The sequence below is a fragment of the Strix aluco genome, chromosome 3 (genome assembly GCF_031877795.1).
Source record: "Strix aluco isolate bStrAlu1 chromosome 3, bStrAlu1.hap1, whole genome shotgun sequence".
NCBI lineage: Eukaryota > Metazoa > Chordata > Aves > Strigiformes > Strigidae > Strix > Strix aluco.
Genome location: NC_133933.1, coordinates 37227071 through 37241999, shown reverse-complemented (window position 1 = coordinate 37241999; position 14929 = coordinate 37227071). Strand labels below are relative to the sequence as shown.

Sequence of the window (14929 nt, the reverse complement as noted above, 5' to 3'; positions counted from 1 at the left end):
GGACCCCTAGAGTTAAACACATCTCCCTATGCCAGCTGTTCAGTGTAAGATAGCAACGGCATGTAGCCAAATGACCACCCTCAGGATCCGACATGTGTTGACACCACGTGGTTTGCAAAAGCAAGCAACGTGGGAGCACTTCCAAGGGAAGTGAGGTGTTGGGCTGGTGGGGTGGGGAGGAGAGTTAAAGGAAGTTCCCATGAGAAGAAGGTTTTCTTTGGTGCTTGCTAAACAGTAAAATAAAGACTTAAACATTTTGCTGTAATGGGCCATAATTGTAGTTACTTGGATTCCACCACAGAGGGGTATAATATCAGATCCCTGATAGATGATACTAGTTTAATTGGGTTATTCATCTGCGAAGGGGTTCAGAGCTGCTTTCCAGATATTACTGAGTGATATCCCTGAGAAATCCTGCAATAAGAAAGTCATTTATCCTCTCTTTTACAATTAAAGAGGCTAAGAAGACCTAGCTATAGGCTAAGAATTCCCAGCATTGAGTCTTGGCTTTTTAAAAAGCCACACATTGAAGTGGTGAGCCTGAATGGTATATGCGATGGGCAAATGAAGAATATTGCTTCACATCACAAGGTTGCAGTGGTGCTGAGTGTAGATCTGGAACCCTGATTTCCTGATATACCACTTTTTTTAATGGCATTGTTTGACTTTGAAAACCGTATTTTTTGTGTGTATTCCACTCATCATCTCTCACCATAATTTACGGTGAGCATCTTCAGTTCCCGTTAACTGGAAGCTCTATTTATCTCAGGCTGCACACTGGGGAAAAATCTAGTCTCTGTGTGTTTCAATATACTTGTTAAAAAACAGGGACAGGGATTTTATGATGATCCAGCTTTTTGCAATAAATGTTCCTAATTAACAAGGGCAAAGTATATAGGGAAAATCAGTATCTGAAATCAAGTGATGTACTTGGTGTGGGGAAGAAAAATCAAACTTGTATGTACACAAACTGTAATTCAGGGTACTTGCAGGCTGTTTAATCACTTGAAGAAAAAGCTTTTATGCTTTGAAACCTGACACACAAATCTGTTGGTGCCCCCCCCCCCCATCCCTCCAGTCATGTCAGTGTAATAAAAGATATTACCTCTCCCTACAAACTTTGCCTCACATATCCATAGATCACCACACAGATCACTGTTCCAAATTAGGTACAGTTTTCTGAGGGCATACTGGCAAGCACGATTTCTGGGGGGTAATCTGAGAACCCTAGTTTAGCCAGTGTGGCAAAGCAGTATGCTGCTGCCAGTCCACATGAGCAGCCTCATCTGGATTCAGTTTTGTAGCTGAGGCGCTGCTTTCCTGGTGAGAGGTCGGCAGGCACCTCTGCATGGGTTGATGGGATAGTTGTTTTTCATAATTCCCGGCCTGTCTCTTAGCTTCTAGGCAGCCTGAGCTTTCCTGATTGTCATCTTCTTTTCTGAACAGATGCAGACTCTGTATGCTTTCGATGAAGAAGAAACAGAAATGAAAAATAAAATAGTTGAAGACTTGAAGACAGCTCTGCGGACTCAGCCCATGAGGTAATGTTGTTTCTCTTTCATCACAATTCACTGCCTCCCTATGGTCAGATGTGACATGGGAAAGAGTGGCAAGGACAGAAACCTCATTGTCTCACCTCACACAAACCTCTCTGATATTTCAGACAATCCACAGAGAACCCTACAGTCCCTAGGTCTGTCTAGTTGGGAGGGCACACTAATGCTGAAGCATGTAGCTTCAGGAAAATAAAAGACAAAGTCTGATGTGAAAAACCTGTGGCAGATATGTGCAAACACCGGTAATGACTATGAAGATCAGATTTTAGACTTCATAGCCCCCTGAATGTCCCATGTAATTTGATTCATGTTGGGCAAAATCTCAGCCTGTACTCTGAACTTTGCATTCAAGCTTCCCCTTATCTTTAGTAATGTGAACTGTTTGGTACAAAGCAGCTAATCCATCTGACATCACCTGGTCTGGCATTCTTCCTGTTCTATGTGTAACTGTGGTGTAGAGAAATGTTAAGAGACTCTATTGTGTACTGTGTCTTTGAAGGTAAGGTCATCTTTGTTTTTCTGGGAACAAAGCTCTGAACAATAGCAAACTAACTAGCATAGAAACCTTTTCCACTTAACACTTAGAAGAGCATTGTGGAGAAGCAATAACTATAGTTGATATGATCTCAGGAAACACTTGGTCAAAAAGTTTCTGAACGTCTTTGTATTGGGCCCAAAATAGACCAAATGCATTTGCCTCCACACTATGCTGAAGTCATAATTTCAGAGTAATGCCTAAGCAAACGGGTTTTTTGGGGGGGGTGGAAGCTAACCAAACCAAACAATTAAATAAATGAATACAGCCCAAAAAATTTGTCTCAAAGAGTTTGCATTGCAGTTATGTTGACTTGAAGATATTTCTGGGACTTCTTGCAGAGCTAAGTGCTGATTGTGCTTCTCCCCTTCATGATGTTTAAAAAGTTCACTGCACGCAGCTCCTCACCTCACAGCAAGTGTGAGGTAGAACATGTCAGCTTAAACTTCAGTTTTTTACCTCCTGTTGTGACAGGCTGTAAGAGAGCACAAAGCCAGATTTTGATGCTCCTCTGAGGCATAAAGATTCATCAGGTTTTGGTAACTTTAGCATGTGGGTAGAGTGAGTGCTTTTAACATGGAAGTGGAGAAACAGTGGCCTATATTGAGACCTAGCCCGAGGGGATAGATAAGTGACTGATCCTGTCTGTCGTGTCTTAAAACAGAGAACACAGTAAAATGCATCTGGACTTTAAGTTAAAATGGAAGTAGAGACAACTGCCAAACTCCGAACTCTCACAAGAATTTTAAACCAAAGTCCTGTGCTGTTGAGACTTGATTTAGCAACTCTATTGTATTAATGTGGAGCTGGTTTGATGCTTACTCTGTGAAAGTGATAGCTTTAAGCATAGTTAGAGCAGCAAGGCCTCTCTGTTAGGTCCACCTGAAACACTTTGGTGGCCACCTTTGGTTGTTCTGCTCTGTCATTTTGAATAGGACAGCCCAGCCTCCTTGTTGAGAGCAAGGCAGTAGAGAAGGAGAAAGGGAAATGTCCTTTGCTCAAAGCCTTGTAAGGTTTTCCTTCTCAGACCTGTATTGCTTCTGCTGGATCCCCTTGACAACAGCCTGTGCTTCATCTGTTTATAATAACCCTAGCAAGCTTCAGTACAAGCATCTACGAGCTGCCCTATAAAGTGTTCTCTTCTAAATCGCTGGCGATGGTTATGGGGCTTTTTTTTTTAAAAAATAGTTAAGCCAAGCCAAATTTTGAGTTAAGTCCTATGTCTCAACTAATTTCCAGCGACTCAATTCGTTAGCTGCCAAATGGGCTGCGTGCCAATGCCTGATCAACAAGCCAATTTCTTCTTGATGGAAAGGTTGCAGTAGAGAGGCCCTCGGCTCCATCAAATCCCTCTCATAAGCAGTATGATACCAAAGCCTTCAAAATACTAGTCTTTCTAGTTGAATTTGGACATCAAATCCTATTTTCCTTGCCACTTCTGTTCATCAGGCCTCTGAAGAAAATAGAGACCTAAATTCACACAGGATGTGCTGTCTGGAATCCATTTGTGATGGTAGGGTACACAGGGGCTCTGAAAGTTTACCAAGAGGCTCCTCTGCTTGAATTCTCTGATCTAGAGGAATCAAAAGAAGAAAAATGCATGTATTTGTCTTTGTGTTTTATTTTACTGTAGAAATGCCTCTACTAGTAGAAAATGCAGAGTAATGGCAATAATCTATGCCTCTATTCCAACCCACCAGTTCTAACAGCAACAAAAACTGAAGCAGACCTACCCAAACTTAAGTTCCTCTCCTCTTTGGAGAAAAGGTGATAGAAGCATCCCTGGGCAGCTAGTTGGCCCCATTTTAGCAAGTGTATTTTGTTCTGGTATTTAGGAGCTGCCCTGAAATAATAAAGACATGTTATGTCCCAGCATGCAGGAACAACCCCAGCCTTAGAGAACAAAAAACCCACATCTGCATCTTGTAAGGAAACACATTTTCTTTTAGGTTTGTAAGAACTTACGACTATAAACAAGTGTGATGACAAACTGCTGGACAGAAGCAGTGAGAGAAGAGCTTTCCTTTTGGTATTTTAGTGCCCAAAAATGGAGGTTCAGAAGTGCAGCAACAGTAAAAACTTACAAGGGACTGGACAAAAAAAAATCCCTTTTTGGAACCCCAGAAAAATACCTCCTTTAGTCTGAATCATCACTAACTCCCTTTGCTGTCTGCTTTTCTCCTTTTGCTTAATTCAGATTTACCTCCTGTTACTTTTGTTTGTTTGTTATAGCCATGTTGCATACAAGTGCATACTGGAGGTGATCCAGCAAGCAAAATCCATTATGCTGAATTTTTCAGTTGTCAGGATTATGCATGCTCACAGATTCAAAAAGTGATGCTTCAGGGAAGTGTAGCCTTGGCTTTTAACAGGGCGGGAACATCCTGCTCTCTGCACACCCATAGCATATGATCTTTCCATCTTTCCTGAGCTGTCAAGTCTCACAGGGAGATTGTCCCCCCTACACTTGGAATCCATCAGTGGGTCATTACCTCTTAGACTGCTGCATCCGTATTTGGATGAAAGGTTTGTTATTAAAGCTAGCTAACTCATTCTGATCAGCACTCTCTAAAACTTGAAAGGCTAAGAGGCGCCCTGCCTTTTAAAGTGTGCTAAACTGGTCAAGTGAGAGTATGAGGTGAGGTTAGGCTTTAATTTGCTTGTTTAGCACCTAGTAAAACACACCCTGCTTTATTTACACTTGAGTTTTTGAATGTGTTAGCCAGAATGCATTGGCAAATATGCTTAACTTTACACCTTCCAGTCTAGAACAAGACCTTAATTTGCAGCATACAGGATGTATGGGATGGCAGTTACTTACACATGTATATTGTGAGGAAGAAGGTACTTTATCTGTATGAGTTGGGTTTACTTTTGCACATACATACACACATACACTCACATCCCTGCTAACAGACATACAGATGCACAAGCACTGAACAGTGTGAGGATTATGGCTCTCAGCCAGTCAGCTAAACTCTCACTTCTTTTTCTTTCCTGTAGAGACATTTACACACATACCTCCCCACACTGAACAAGTCCTCATACTGAGAGTGTCTGTTGGCCCAGAAACTGCTATTGCCATTTCTTTATCTCACTCTTGCATGATTTCTGATGTTTCTGGAGAACAGGGTACTACTAAGTGTTTTAGAAAAGGAAGGTGAAAATCATCATTTGATTCCTGCTTTTGATGTCAGCTGAAATGGGAAGGTACTTGGTTTTGATTCCTATTAAGTAATGCAGCTTACTGTTTGCTCTCTGGACTACGAAGAGTACAGGAAAATCCCAACATCGTTTTAAATTATGTCATTAATCAAGGCCTGTGACACACACCACTTTCCTGTGCATGCCTCCTTTTTGCAATGACCTCATCCAAACAGTCTTAGAAAAATTGCTCTGCCAGTGAATTTAGTAAAGGATTATGCTTAACTGGGACAATGTGACTTTTGTGCATTTGCCATTTCTTTTCACATGGTCATTGGAGCAGGCTAAATTATGTGAAGGTTGTAGTGCCTTGTATGTCTCATCATAAGACCAGGTGTTCCATCCAGAAGTATGTTTAAGGGACCCTTTGTTCAGCTGCTTCTTCAGGATGTTTTCTTTTATCAGTAGAGCTCTGTATCTTCAGAAAGATATCCATCTTAAGTCTTCCCTCAGCCCTGGAACTGGAAAGAGCAACAAAACATCTGCGCTTTTTTTTTCTCTTTTTTTTTTTTCCTCTCCCCTAAAAGGTGGAGGGAATAGCTAAGGTATAAGGTGGACTCATAGAACTGAACTTTTGAAGTGAGGAGAAGGAGAATTTAAACTAGTTCCTCCATAGTAGAGGCAAAGAGTGACTCTGCTCTTTAGGCCCAGGGTTAGAGAAATGCTCAGAAGTCATTGGCATCGCATTGTTTGGTAACACATTGAGTTTGTGCTTATTTTGGTTCCAAATACATCCTTAGCAGCAACTCTTTTAGCCATGAATGCACTTATTTCAGTCTTCTTTGGCATGCTAGCAGCTAAATGCATTACAGAACCTGAACTAAGTTTTAATCTTTCTATAATCAGTTTAAATAACAGTCTGCTTTGAGTGACTTACCAAATTCCTGGTGCACAATGTTGATCCCGCTCTCTGGCCTGCAAGCAGAGGGGCTTCTCCTCCTATGATTTGTTCAGGTAGACAAGATGATGCATCCAAAGAATGTGCAATCAGGCCTGTGTGAAATTTGGCAGATTGTGTTAGCTGGGTTCAACTAAAGCTTGTTTTCATTTTTGGTGCACATGCGTTCCTGTGTGTGCTTGCCCTTATTCAGATATTCACTTTGAAATTCAGTTTTGAACAAAACCCAAACCTCAGACTGAAACTTTGTTGAAAGCACCAGGCTTTGCCATGTTTCTGGTTAAACTACTAGCCCAAATAAGCTGAAAGTTGGCAAATTTATCAGCATAGTGAACATAACTTTCAGGTAGGCCCTAAAAATTCCTGTAGGGTGTAACCACCAGAAGACCATACATATGTCAAATCCATATTATCCAAGAGATATATATGGCTCAGGTTTGTCTTGCTGGTGCAGAGACATGAAGAGAGACCAGTGAAATCCAGTCTTTCAGTATGGTGCTTCCATTACTGTTGCATATTAGGAACGGTATCTCACTTAAGGACAGAAAAGAGAAAGACTGTACATTAGGAAGTGTCCAACGGAGAGGAAGAGTGTCTGGGTAAAAGCACAGTGACACAGACTTTTGGTATTTTTAATTTGTTACACAGATGGCATTTTTTTAACAACCTTTTCATTTGTTTGAGGTATCTTTCTACATTATGCTGTTTCGATAGTGGTCATGGACATATGATTGTTGGTGTACATTTTGTTAGACTGAAAATTCAAGTGTAGTTCACATGGTTTTGCATTCAGACATTCTAAAAAAGTGCACCTACCTGAATGACCTGTTAGAGGAGTCAGGAGGTAAACAAAGCAATCTAGAGAAATTATTTGCAGCCCTTTTCATATCTTTGAATCCCTATTTTTAAGCCTGGGAACTCTAAATGAAACACTACTAGAATGATTGATTTGAACTGACTTACATAATTCCATCCTTTTCTATTGATTTCTATTAATTTGAAAGAATCCATTCAGCCTTGAAAATGCAGCAACTATTGGGGTAGACCACAGCAGGTGTTTAGGGGTAACTGCAACAATGAACACAGCGACCAAATAGCAGCGTCATAAGGTGATAGAACATAATTACTCTGAAACTATGTGACACACTATTATTAGTTTTCTATCCGTTTAGTTTGGTTTGGTTTTCTTAAATACCTGGGAATTATTCTGTGAACTTTAGGCTAAAAACTAGCCAGCTTTTACAGATACAGGGTTGAACAATATGGTATCTTTTGGATAAATTGCCTTTTGGTCTACTTTCCTTATTTTCCTTACCTGTTTGAGGTTTTTTGGAGGTTTTTTGTTTGTTTGTTTGTTTTTCAGGTTTGTGACCAGGTTTATTGAGCTGGACGGCCTGAGCTGTTTGCTGAACTTCCTGAAGAGCATGGACTATGAGACCTCAGAGAGCCGTATACACACATCCGTTATAGGGTGTATCAAGGCACTGATGAACAACTCCCAAGGACGGGCTCACGTCCTGGCTCATCCAGAGAGTATCAACATCATCTCCCAAAGCTTACGGACTGAGAACATTAAAACCAAGATTGCTGTGCTGGAGATCCTAGGGGCTGTCTGCTTGGTACCAGATGGTCACAAGAAGGTCTTGCAAGCCATGCTTCACTACCAAGTCTATGCTGCAGAAAGGACAAGATTTCAGGTACAAGGAGGCTACTCTGCCAGAAATACTCAGTATGGTGAATCTCTGCAGGGAGTAATTTTTATAATGCATGTATTGCAAGCTTGCTAGGTAGTAAAAAGGCAATATTTCCCATTTTGTTTTAGGAAGGTCACTTTCTTAAATGGATTATTTGCATATATATTTTTTTTTCAAGACCTGATTGCTTGTCATTAATGCTAATTTGAAATCTCCTATATTTTACCTTAAAATGGGGTTTGCTATGTTCAATGAAAGCTGCTGATCTTTTCATACTCTAACCTGATGGCATTTCTGGGGTGGTAATCAGTTGTTCTACCCTAGAAGCCAAAGCCACAGAATTCCAAGAGCTTCTGTCTTGACTTTAAAGCCCTTAATTTAGTAATAAAAGAGTTGTGGATTAAATAATAGAGACAGTGGATTAAATAATGAACAGTGGAGGCACCTTACTTGCCACTTAGGAATCAACTTGTGCATCATCACCAGTCATCAATTGTTGGCTCAGATATCTCCCATTCAGAACACCAGAAGGGAAACTCAATCTGAGAGACCTTGAGATAGGTCAGTAGATCTCTGACAGGCTTTTATTGTGGATACTGCTTGCTGCTGTTACAACGTTTCTCTTCCTAGAACACCTTTACAAAAAGATGTAACAGAATCTGTTGCTGTGTATGAAGCTGTAGTTCCTAACCTTTGGGGTAACTTCACCCATTTACTGTGTGTTCTTAGTTGAAATTATAAGAGTGGTGTTGGCCCTGGATCCTGGTTTCTGACAGCCATTATTTCCTGCCTACTCCTCAGCTAATGCATCAGTGGATTTTGGGCCATAGTGAGCTATGACTGTGAAAGTAAATGGGGAAACAGTCTGTGCTTATGAACAGTAGCTGCCAATGGTGGTTGTTAGGACTGAATGCACCATGAGATTCAGTGACTGTGACTCAGACCTGAAACTGGGATGCAAGAGATCTTGGGTTGGTATTAATGTATATGTGGCATTGGTAGGTCCACCCCTCTATGTGCACTGCTCCATTCAGCTTGCTGTCTAGTAATTAGCTGAAATGGAGAATCCTTCCTGAATTAATTTGACATTCTTGTATACCTTGGAGACAGGTGGGGGTAACTTTAGATGCTTGGCAAAAAGCAGTGGTAACTCACAGCCCTGATAACACATGTGGTCCTGTGTTAACTTATCCTTACTTGACCAAATGACTCTGCATAATAAACCCGTATGGGAGATAGATGCTGAGTTTACTCAATGTCTCCCATTTGGGTCCTCACTCTCTTTTTTTTTTTTTTTCCTTTTTTCCTTTTTTCTTTTTAAAATTGATTTAAGATTTACTGAAAAACTGAGATAAGTCCTTGCTGGGCAAAGTGTGGTAGCACAGGTCTTTTGAGCTTTTGAGGAATCTGGTATAATGATTTGCAGATGCTTACCAACTCTCACATTCATGAAAGAGTGCTTTGCATAAATGCTTGCTTTTGTCAAAATGCTTTTTCATTGGGGGGAAAAAAAAAAAAGAAAGATGATGGGTACTCTCTCTTTTTTTCTTCCTTAAACAAAACAAGAAACCCAACCCAAACCCCAAAATTATCTAGCAGAAGGGATGTGTTCTTGTTCACAATTTTTAACGCTTGTGTCTAGATGCTGGAATGGGATTTTCCACTACACAAAGCAATAGCTTAAGTTTCATTTTGAGGAGGTAAGGATTCATCCAAAGACATTCCTCATCCATCTTTGGTCATTTTCTTCTAACAGAGAGACTGGGGAATTTGTGAATGCTGATGAAACAAATGTGGTCATGGTCTTCCTTACGTTTTAGTGGAAGGTTCTCTGCTACTCTAGGACTTGCCAGTTAAGAGAGCGTTATATCTCTTTGCTTCTTGCCCTCCCACACCTGTGTCACAGAACAGTCAAGAGAAACATCCACTGTAACCTGACTATGAGAGGCCATTTCAAGAAAAGGATGAGCTGACAATGTTTACCCTATACCTTTACTGTGAACCTGAAAGATGTAGTATACAGTGAAAGCCAGGGAAAGCCTTTTTTTCTTTATCCTAGTCCTGGGTGTAATCTTTGTAACTCAGACTTTGCAAATATCTGAAGAGATCCTTCAGGTTTAAATTGTACCTTGAGCAACTAGCAGTATCACTCTGCATTGAAGTGTCTGAACAGTTTAGAGCTTGCAGCTTTAGGTTGACTTTGACTGGCCACACCTAATCACTGTTATATTGAAAATGATCCCCCACAAGTGGGGATCTGGCAGAACCAAGAAATGAGAATTCTTTCTGTGAAAAGTAATGAAAAATGAACTAAACTGTAGGAACAGGAGAAACATATTTTAAATGTGCAGAGTAGGAATTTATTTCTTTGGCTCTATGGTTCATTATTGCAGACTGATTCTAATGGGGGGGAAAAAAGGAAAGCAGGGAACTGTAAAGGCACTGCTCAGTCTTCCTCTAGATCTGACTCAATGGCCAAATTAGGGATACAATACCTAAGAGGAGAATAATTTCACATTCTTAGTTTTGGAAATCAGACTCTGTTCTTGTGAAGTGAAAAGTGTAGGGTTTTCTGGAAACTGTAGTGAGCTCACTTTTATTGGAATGTCCAATAAATAATTTACAGGTAACACTGACTTCTGACAACATCAATGTACTTTTTGCTCTTTCTTAAGTTTCCTTCTTGACGACAGTGGTTGATAATATTTTTCATCCCTTTCAGCCTCCTCATTGTCAATTTATCCCTCCTCATCTATGAAAGCTGGCACTTTGTTTATATACTATGTGTTTGGATTTATTTTCCCCTCTTGCAGAGTGCATTAAATCTAAGTGTCCCACTCTCCCTATGTCATCTGTGGTGACCAGCACTATGTACTTTGAGGAATCAGGAGATAAATGTAAGAAACACTGTTCCAGATTTATTTTTCTCAAACACAAATTGTTTTATTTTTTTGGCCTTCTTGCAGGCAATGAATAAAATTTGGGGTGCATGGTTCTGCTTCCACTCGTCTTTGTAGGAAGGAGGAAGAGAGATTCAGAATTATTTACTGGCAACCGTCTAAAACTTGAGCTCATGCGTAACTTGCCGCTGACAACTTTAGATTGAACACTGATTATTTCCAATTTGCACGTGTGCAAGTGTGGTGGACTGTAGAGATCATGTATTTAACACAGTAACATAAAACATGGCACGTTTCATTAAATGTCAGAAGTTATTGCTGGTCAGTGTTATAAGCACAACTCTTGCTACCTGGCACAGCTAACCAAAAGTGGTCAGAGGACCCAGCAACTGGTGAATTAGTAGAGAAGGATAGCTGCGACTTAAGGTATGGTTCTTAGTAAACTTGCATTGCCTCTGTCCTGATATAACTCCCGCTATTTGCAAAGGAAACTTACAGTTTTATGCTAGTGTGTCTAAAGTCAAAATCCAAATTACTGTGAGATTCCTGAGTGATATAAACACTTGTAAACCCAATTAATTTAACGAAATTGCACCAGATCATACCACTTGAAGACCACTAATCAAACTGTGTTGAAGTATTTTGGAAAAGACATCCTTGTTTTTTGATGTGTTCTTTTTTTTTCATTGAAGTTAATGGAAAAAATAGATAGAACTTTTATGAATACGAAGGACTGTCTCCTTAACAAAATTTTTCATATTGTGCTCTGAGTGGAAATTCTGATGTAAAATATTGCTTCTTTCTAAATTGCCAGCATTTTATGTATCGACTGAGATTATCAATCTAATCCTTAACTTCAGAGAGGAGTCATTTTAAAGCTATGGGAGATTCTCCAGAACATACTCTTCTTTGTGAGTGAAGTGACACTTCAGTCTTCACTTGAATGACTTTTAGTGCTACAACTTCACCCTGTATCTCTTCTGTTCAGTGTGTTCACAGGTCTGTCAGGATCATCTTTGTCTTGGCACTTGCAACAAGATTCTATACTTTATGTTTGTCTCTGAATTTATATTGTGGCTATTCCTATTTTCTCAGACTTGCCACAACTTCTTGCCTGAGCTGATCCCTTTTCCTGCTTTACTCTTTGACCCTTCTTTCATGCTGCCCTTCTGCCTGGAATAATTCTCCTTTTAATAGCCAATAGGAAGTCTGCAGTTCCTCTTTTAAAATATTCCTTGAAAACTGTCCTCTTCAAAGTAGTATTCCATCTTTACTCAGATACCACAATAATATAAAGGCATGCCTTCAGTCTCCTTCCTGAGGCAATCTGGAAAAGCTCTGTCTTTGCTTCATCCAATTTTTGTTTGAAATATGTTTCTTTGCCTACAAATTCTACTCTGCCACTTAAAGAAGAGAGATGAAAGAAAACATTGGGAAGCCAGACAATAAACCCTCAAAGCAGAAATGTGGAATGAGGAAGATGAGCCCTTGGTGTCCTTCCTGGGATTCTTTTTCATCTGATGTGTTCAAAATTGGTACGACTGTAATTTTGGCACTGGCTCACTGTGTGACCATGAAAATGTTGCTTTATCTTGAAATTTTTACATGCTTTTCATGTGAAGATAGAGGTTTCTAAAATGCTATGAAAACTGCATTATCCTATTTATGAATGGTTTCCTTTGTGAAAGAAGCACAATCTTACTCTTTTCTATGTTGTTGCCTTTCTGATTATTGTTGTGCTTGCTGCTTCCCCTCATTTCTCCTGTGGAGTGAATGCACTCTGTTATGACATTGTAACTTGTAATTTTTAACATGCCATATTTTAAGTTAAACTAATGTTGCAAGGTCGTAATGCTGTACTGGCCCAGAAAAGTATATTCCAGTGTGCTTCCAGCCTAGTTTGCTGTCTGAAACACCCACGCAGCTGGGGACCCCTGTGGGAAAAAAGAATTTTCCTTTTTAGTCTTGAGAGAACCTAGGTGTTAGATACTCTCTGAAAGGAGCTGATTTCACTTGCCAATGAAAATATGAACTGGGCTGCTTTGCGCAGAACAGTCTTGTTTTCCTCCTTAATGCTGCTAGAAATTTTGAAGCTTGAGGTGAAGGAATAAAGGAAGCTTGATATTGTCAGTTGAAAAGATGGAGATTAGGAGCATGCCTTCCAGAACCTCCTTGCCTGGTTTGTGTTAAACACCGTCAGTACAGACCGTAATCTGTAGGAAGACATCTGATCAATTTGGGATTGTAGTAGGGGAGCTAACAAAGAACAAATTAAAATCCTGTATTCCCACTTGATTTGCTTCTTCCCCTCAGGGCTCATCGAAAGCCTTTTGAGGTTTGCTGCAGATTGAATGAAACCCTACTGAATGTCAGTGATGAGAAATAATGGGATTAAGTGAGGAAAGTTTTGCTTAAATAGTAGGAAAAACCTTTACAACCATAAGATCAATTGGGCCATAGAGCTGGCTGCCAAGAGGTGTGGTGAAATCTTTTTCACAGGAAATGTTCAAGTGAAGACTTGAACCCCAGCCATTTGCAAAGGGTTGGAGATGTTGGAGTTTGGCCACAGTGTGTGGGTGTAGATTCTGATCTTTAGGAATTGCATGAATTTACAGTGTTTCCTTCTAAAACTGAACAATTTCATGAAGATGTGCTGCTCTTCAATTAGCTTCGTGCAACCCAGGGTTTTAGTTTTTCTTGCCCTGAATTTGGCTTGGCCCCCACTGTATTTTGCTCCTAGTCCAGCCTTCTGAAATGGGGGATAGAAAGTTTTTGTTAACATCCTTTAACCTGTCCGGATGCTGTATCTGATATGTTGTTTCATAGATTCTAGCATGTTCCCAAAAGTCTGTGAGAATATATGGTAGGAATGAGGCCTCCAAAGAAAACCAACAAAACCATCATTGGTTTTGATGCTTCTGTAGTGATGGCTACTTAAATTATTCCAAGAAGACACATGTGCTTTGGATTTCAGCATCAAATCTGAGAATAACAGAACTAAATCCTCTCTTATTTGTCAAGTTGAAGGGTTGGCTTTGTTGGTAGATTTAAAGACTTCTTAAATATTCTCCTGTTGTCATTGTTAGAAATAGGATGCTGGACTGGAATGACCATCAGTCTGGCTCAGTAGGGCATTTCCTGTATTTTTATGTAAGATTCACCCCCATTTCTAACAAGGGGAAGAGTTGGTATTTTGTCATAACTACTGGATGGAAGTTCAAATACCAAGAGTTAGGGACATTTGCAAACGCCAGCTGAACGGTTTCAAAGATGTGAGAAAAAGGAGTTTATGAAATCAAGCTTGCTTGATAGTGAACATACTATGCTCAGTTATAAGAACAGCTGTCAGTAGCAGTGGATGAATGATCAAAAGATATTTACACAAAAATAAGCAAAGGGTTTCCATGAAGCCAGGAGGGTATTGTTTCCCCTGGGGAATGCACAGGAAGATATTCTCCCAGTTTCTTGAGACATATCTCCATGGTGATGTCCATTTTCTACAGGAAACAAGATAGACCTATGAAACTGATGACTAGCACAGGAAAGATTTTTGCTATGAATGAACACTTTCAGTAGCTAGGGACAGAAGACTGACTAAAGGAAAATCAACTTCCTTACTCAGCATCATAGCTTCAAAATATTATTTAGATGGTCTGCTGAACTGAAGACTAAAAAGTTATTTTTGTCTTCATTCTCCCTTTATGGCCAAAACATCTTGGGAATAGTAAAAAAGAATTCTGTCTTTTTCTCATGCATCAGCAAAACAAATATAGGACTGTGGGGCATTTATTCTTAATGCTGGAGAGAGACGCATGTAATTGAACTGGCAGATCTCAAGTGGAATTTGTTACCCATCCAGTAAGGAAAATCATCCTTGGAATTATGAGCTGATCAGAGAAGATCCTGAAGAGAAGATTCATGGTAATCAGTACATAACTTAGAGTTGCTTTCATGGCTAATCAATTTCTACATATAATCTCTTTGGTAAATACTCAAGTAGAATTAATCCTAAATAGACTATATAAGGCACGGGCTACCAACATTATTTGTCTAGTCTGTTTTCTCCTTCGTCTCCTGATGTTTACAAGATTATGGTGAAATATCTATATGTATGTAGAGATTAGACCAAAAACATTTCTGTG

General features: G+C 39.8%; 1 protein-coding gene across 5 annotated transcripts in view; it reads left to right on the top strand.

Annotated features, from left to right (window-relative positions):
• The window catches only part of DAAM2 (dishevelled associated activator of morphogenesis 2), a 236526-nt gene that overhangs the window by 160488 nt on the left and 61109 nt on the right, over nucleotides 1-14929 (top strand). For all 5 annotated transcript variants that reach the window (XM_074818119.1, XM_074818122.1, XM_074818117.1 and 2 more), the window contains 2 exons: nucleotides 1447-1541; nucleotides 7557-7890. In XM_074818119.1, coding sequence (XP_074674220.1) covers nucleotides 1447-1541; nucleotides 7557-7890 — 429 coding nt within the window. The remainder of the gene's footprint in view (nucleotides 1-1446; nucleotides 1542-7556; nucleotides 7891-14929) is intronic.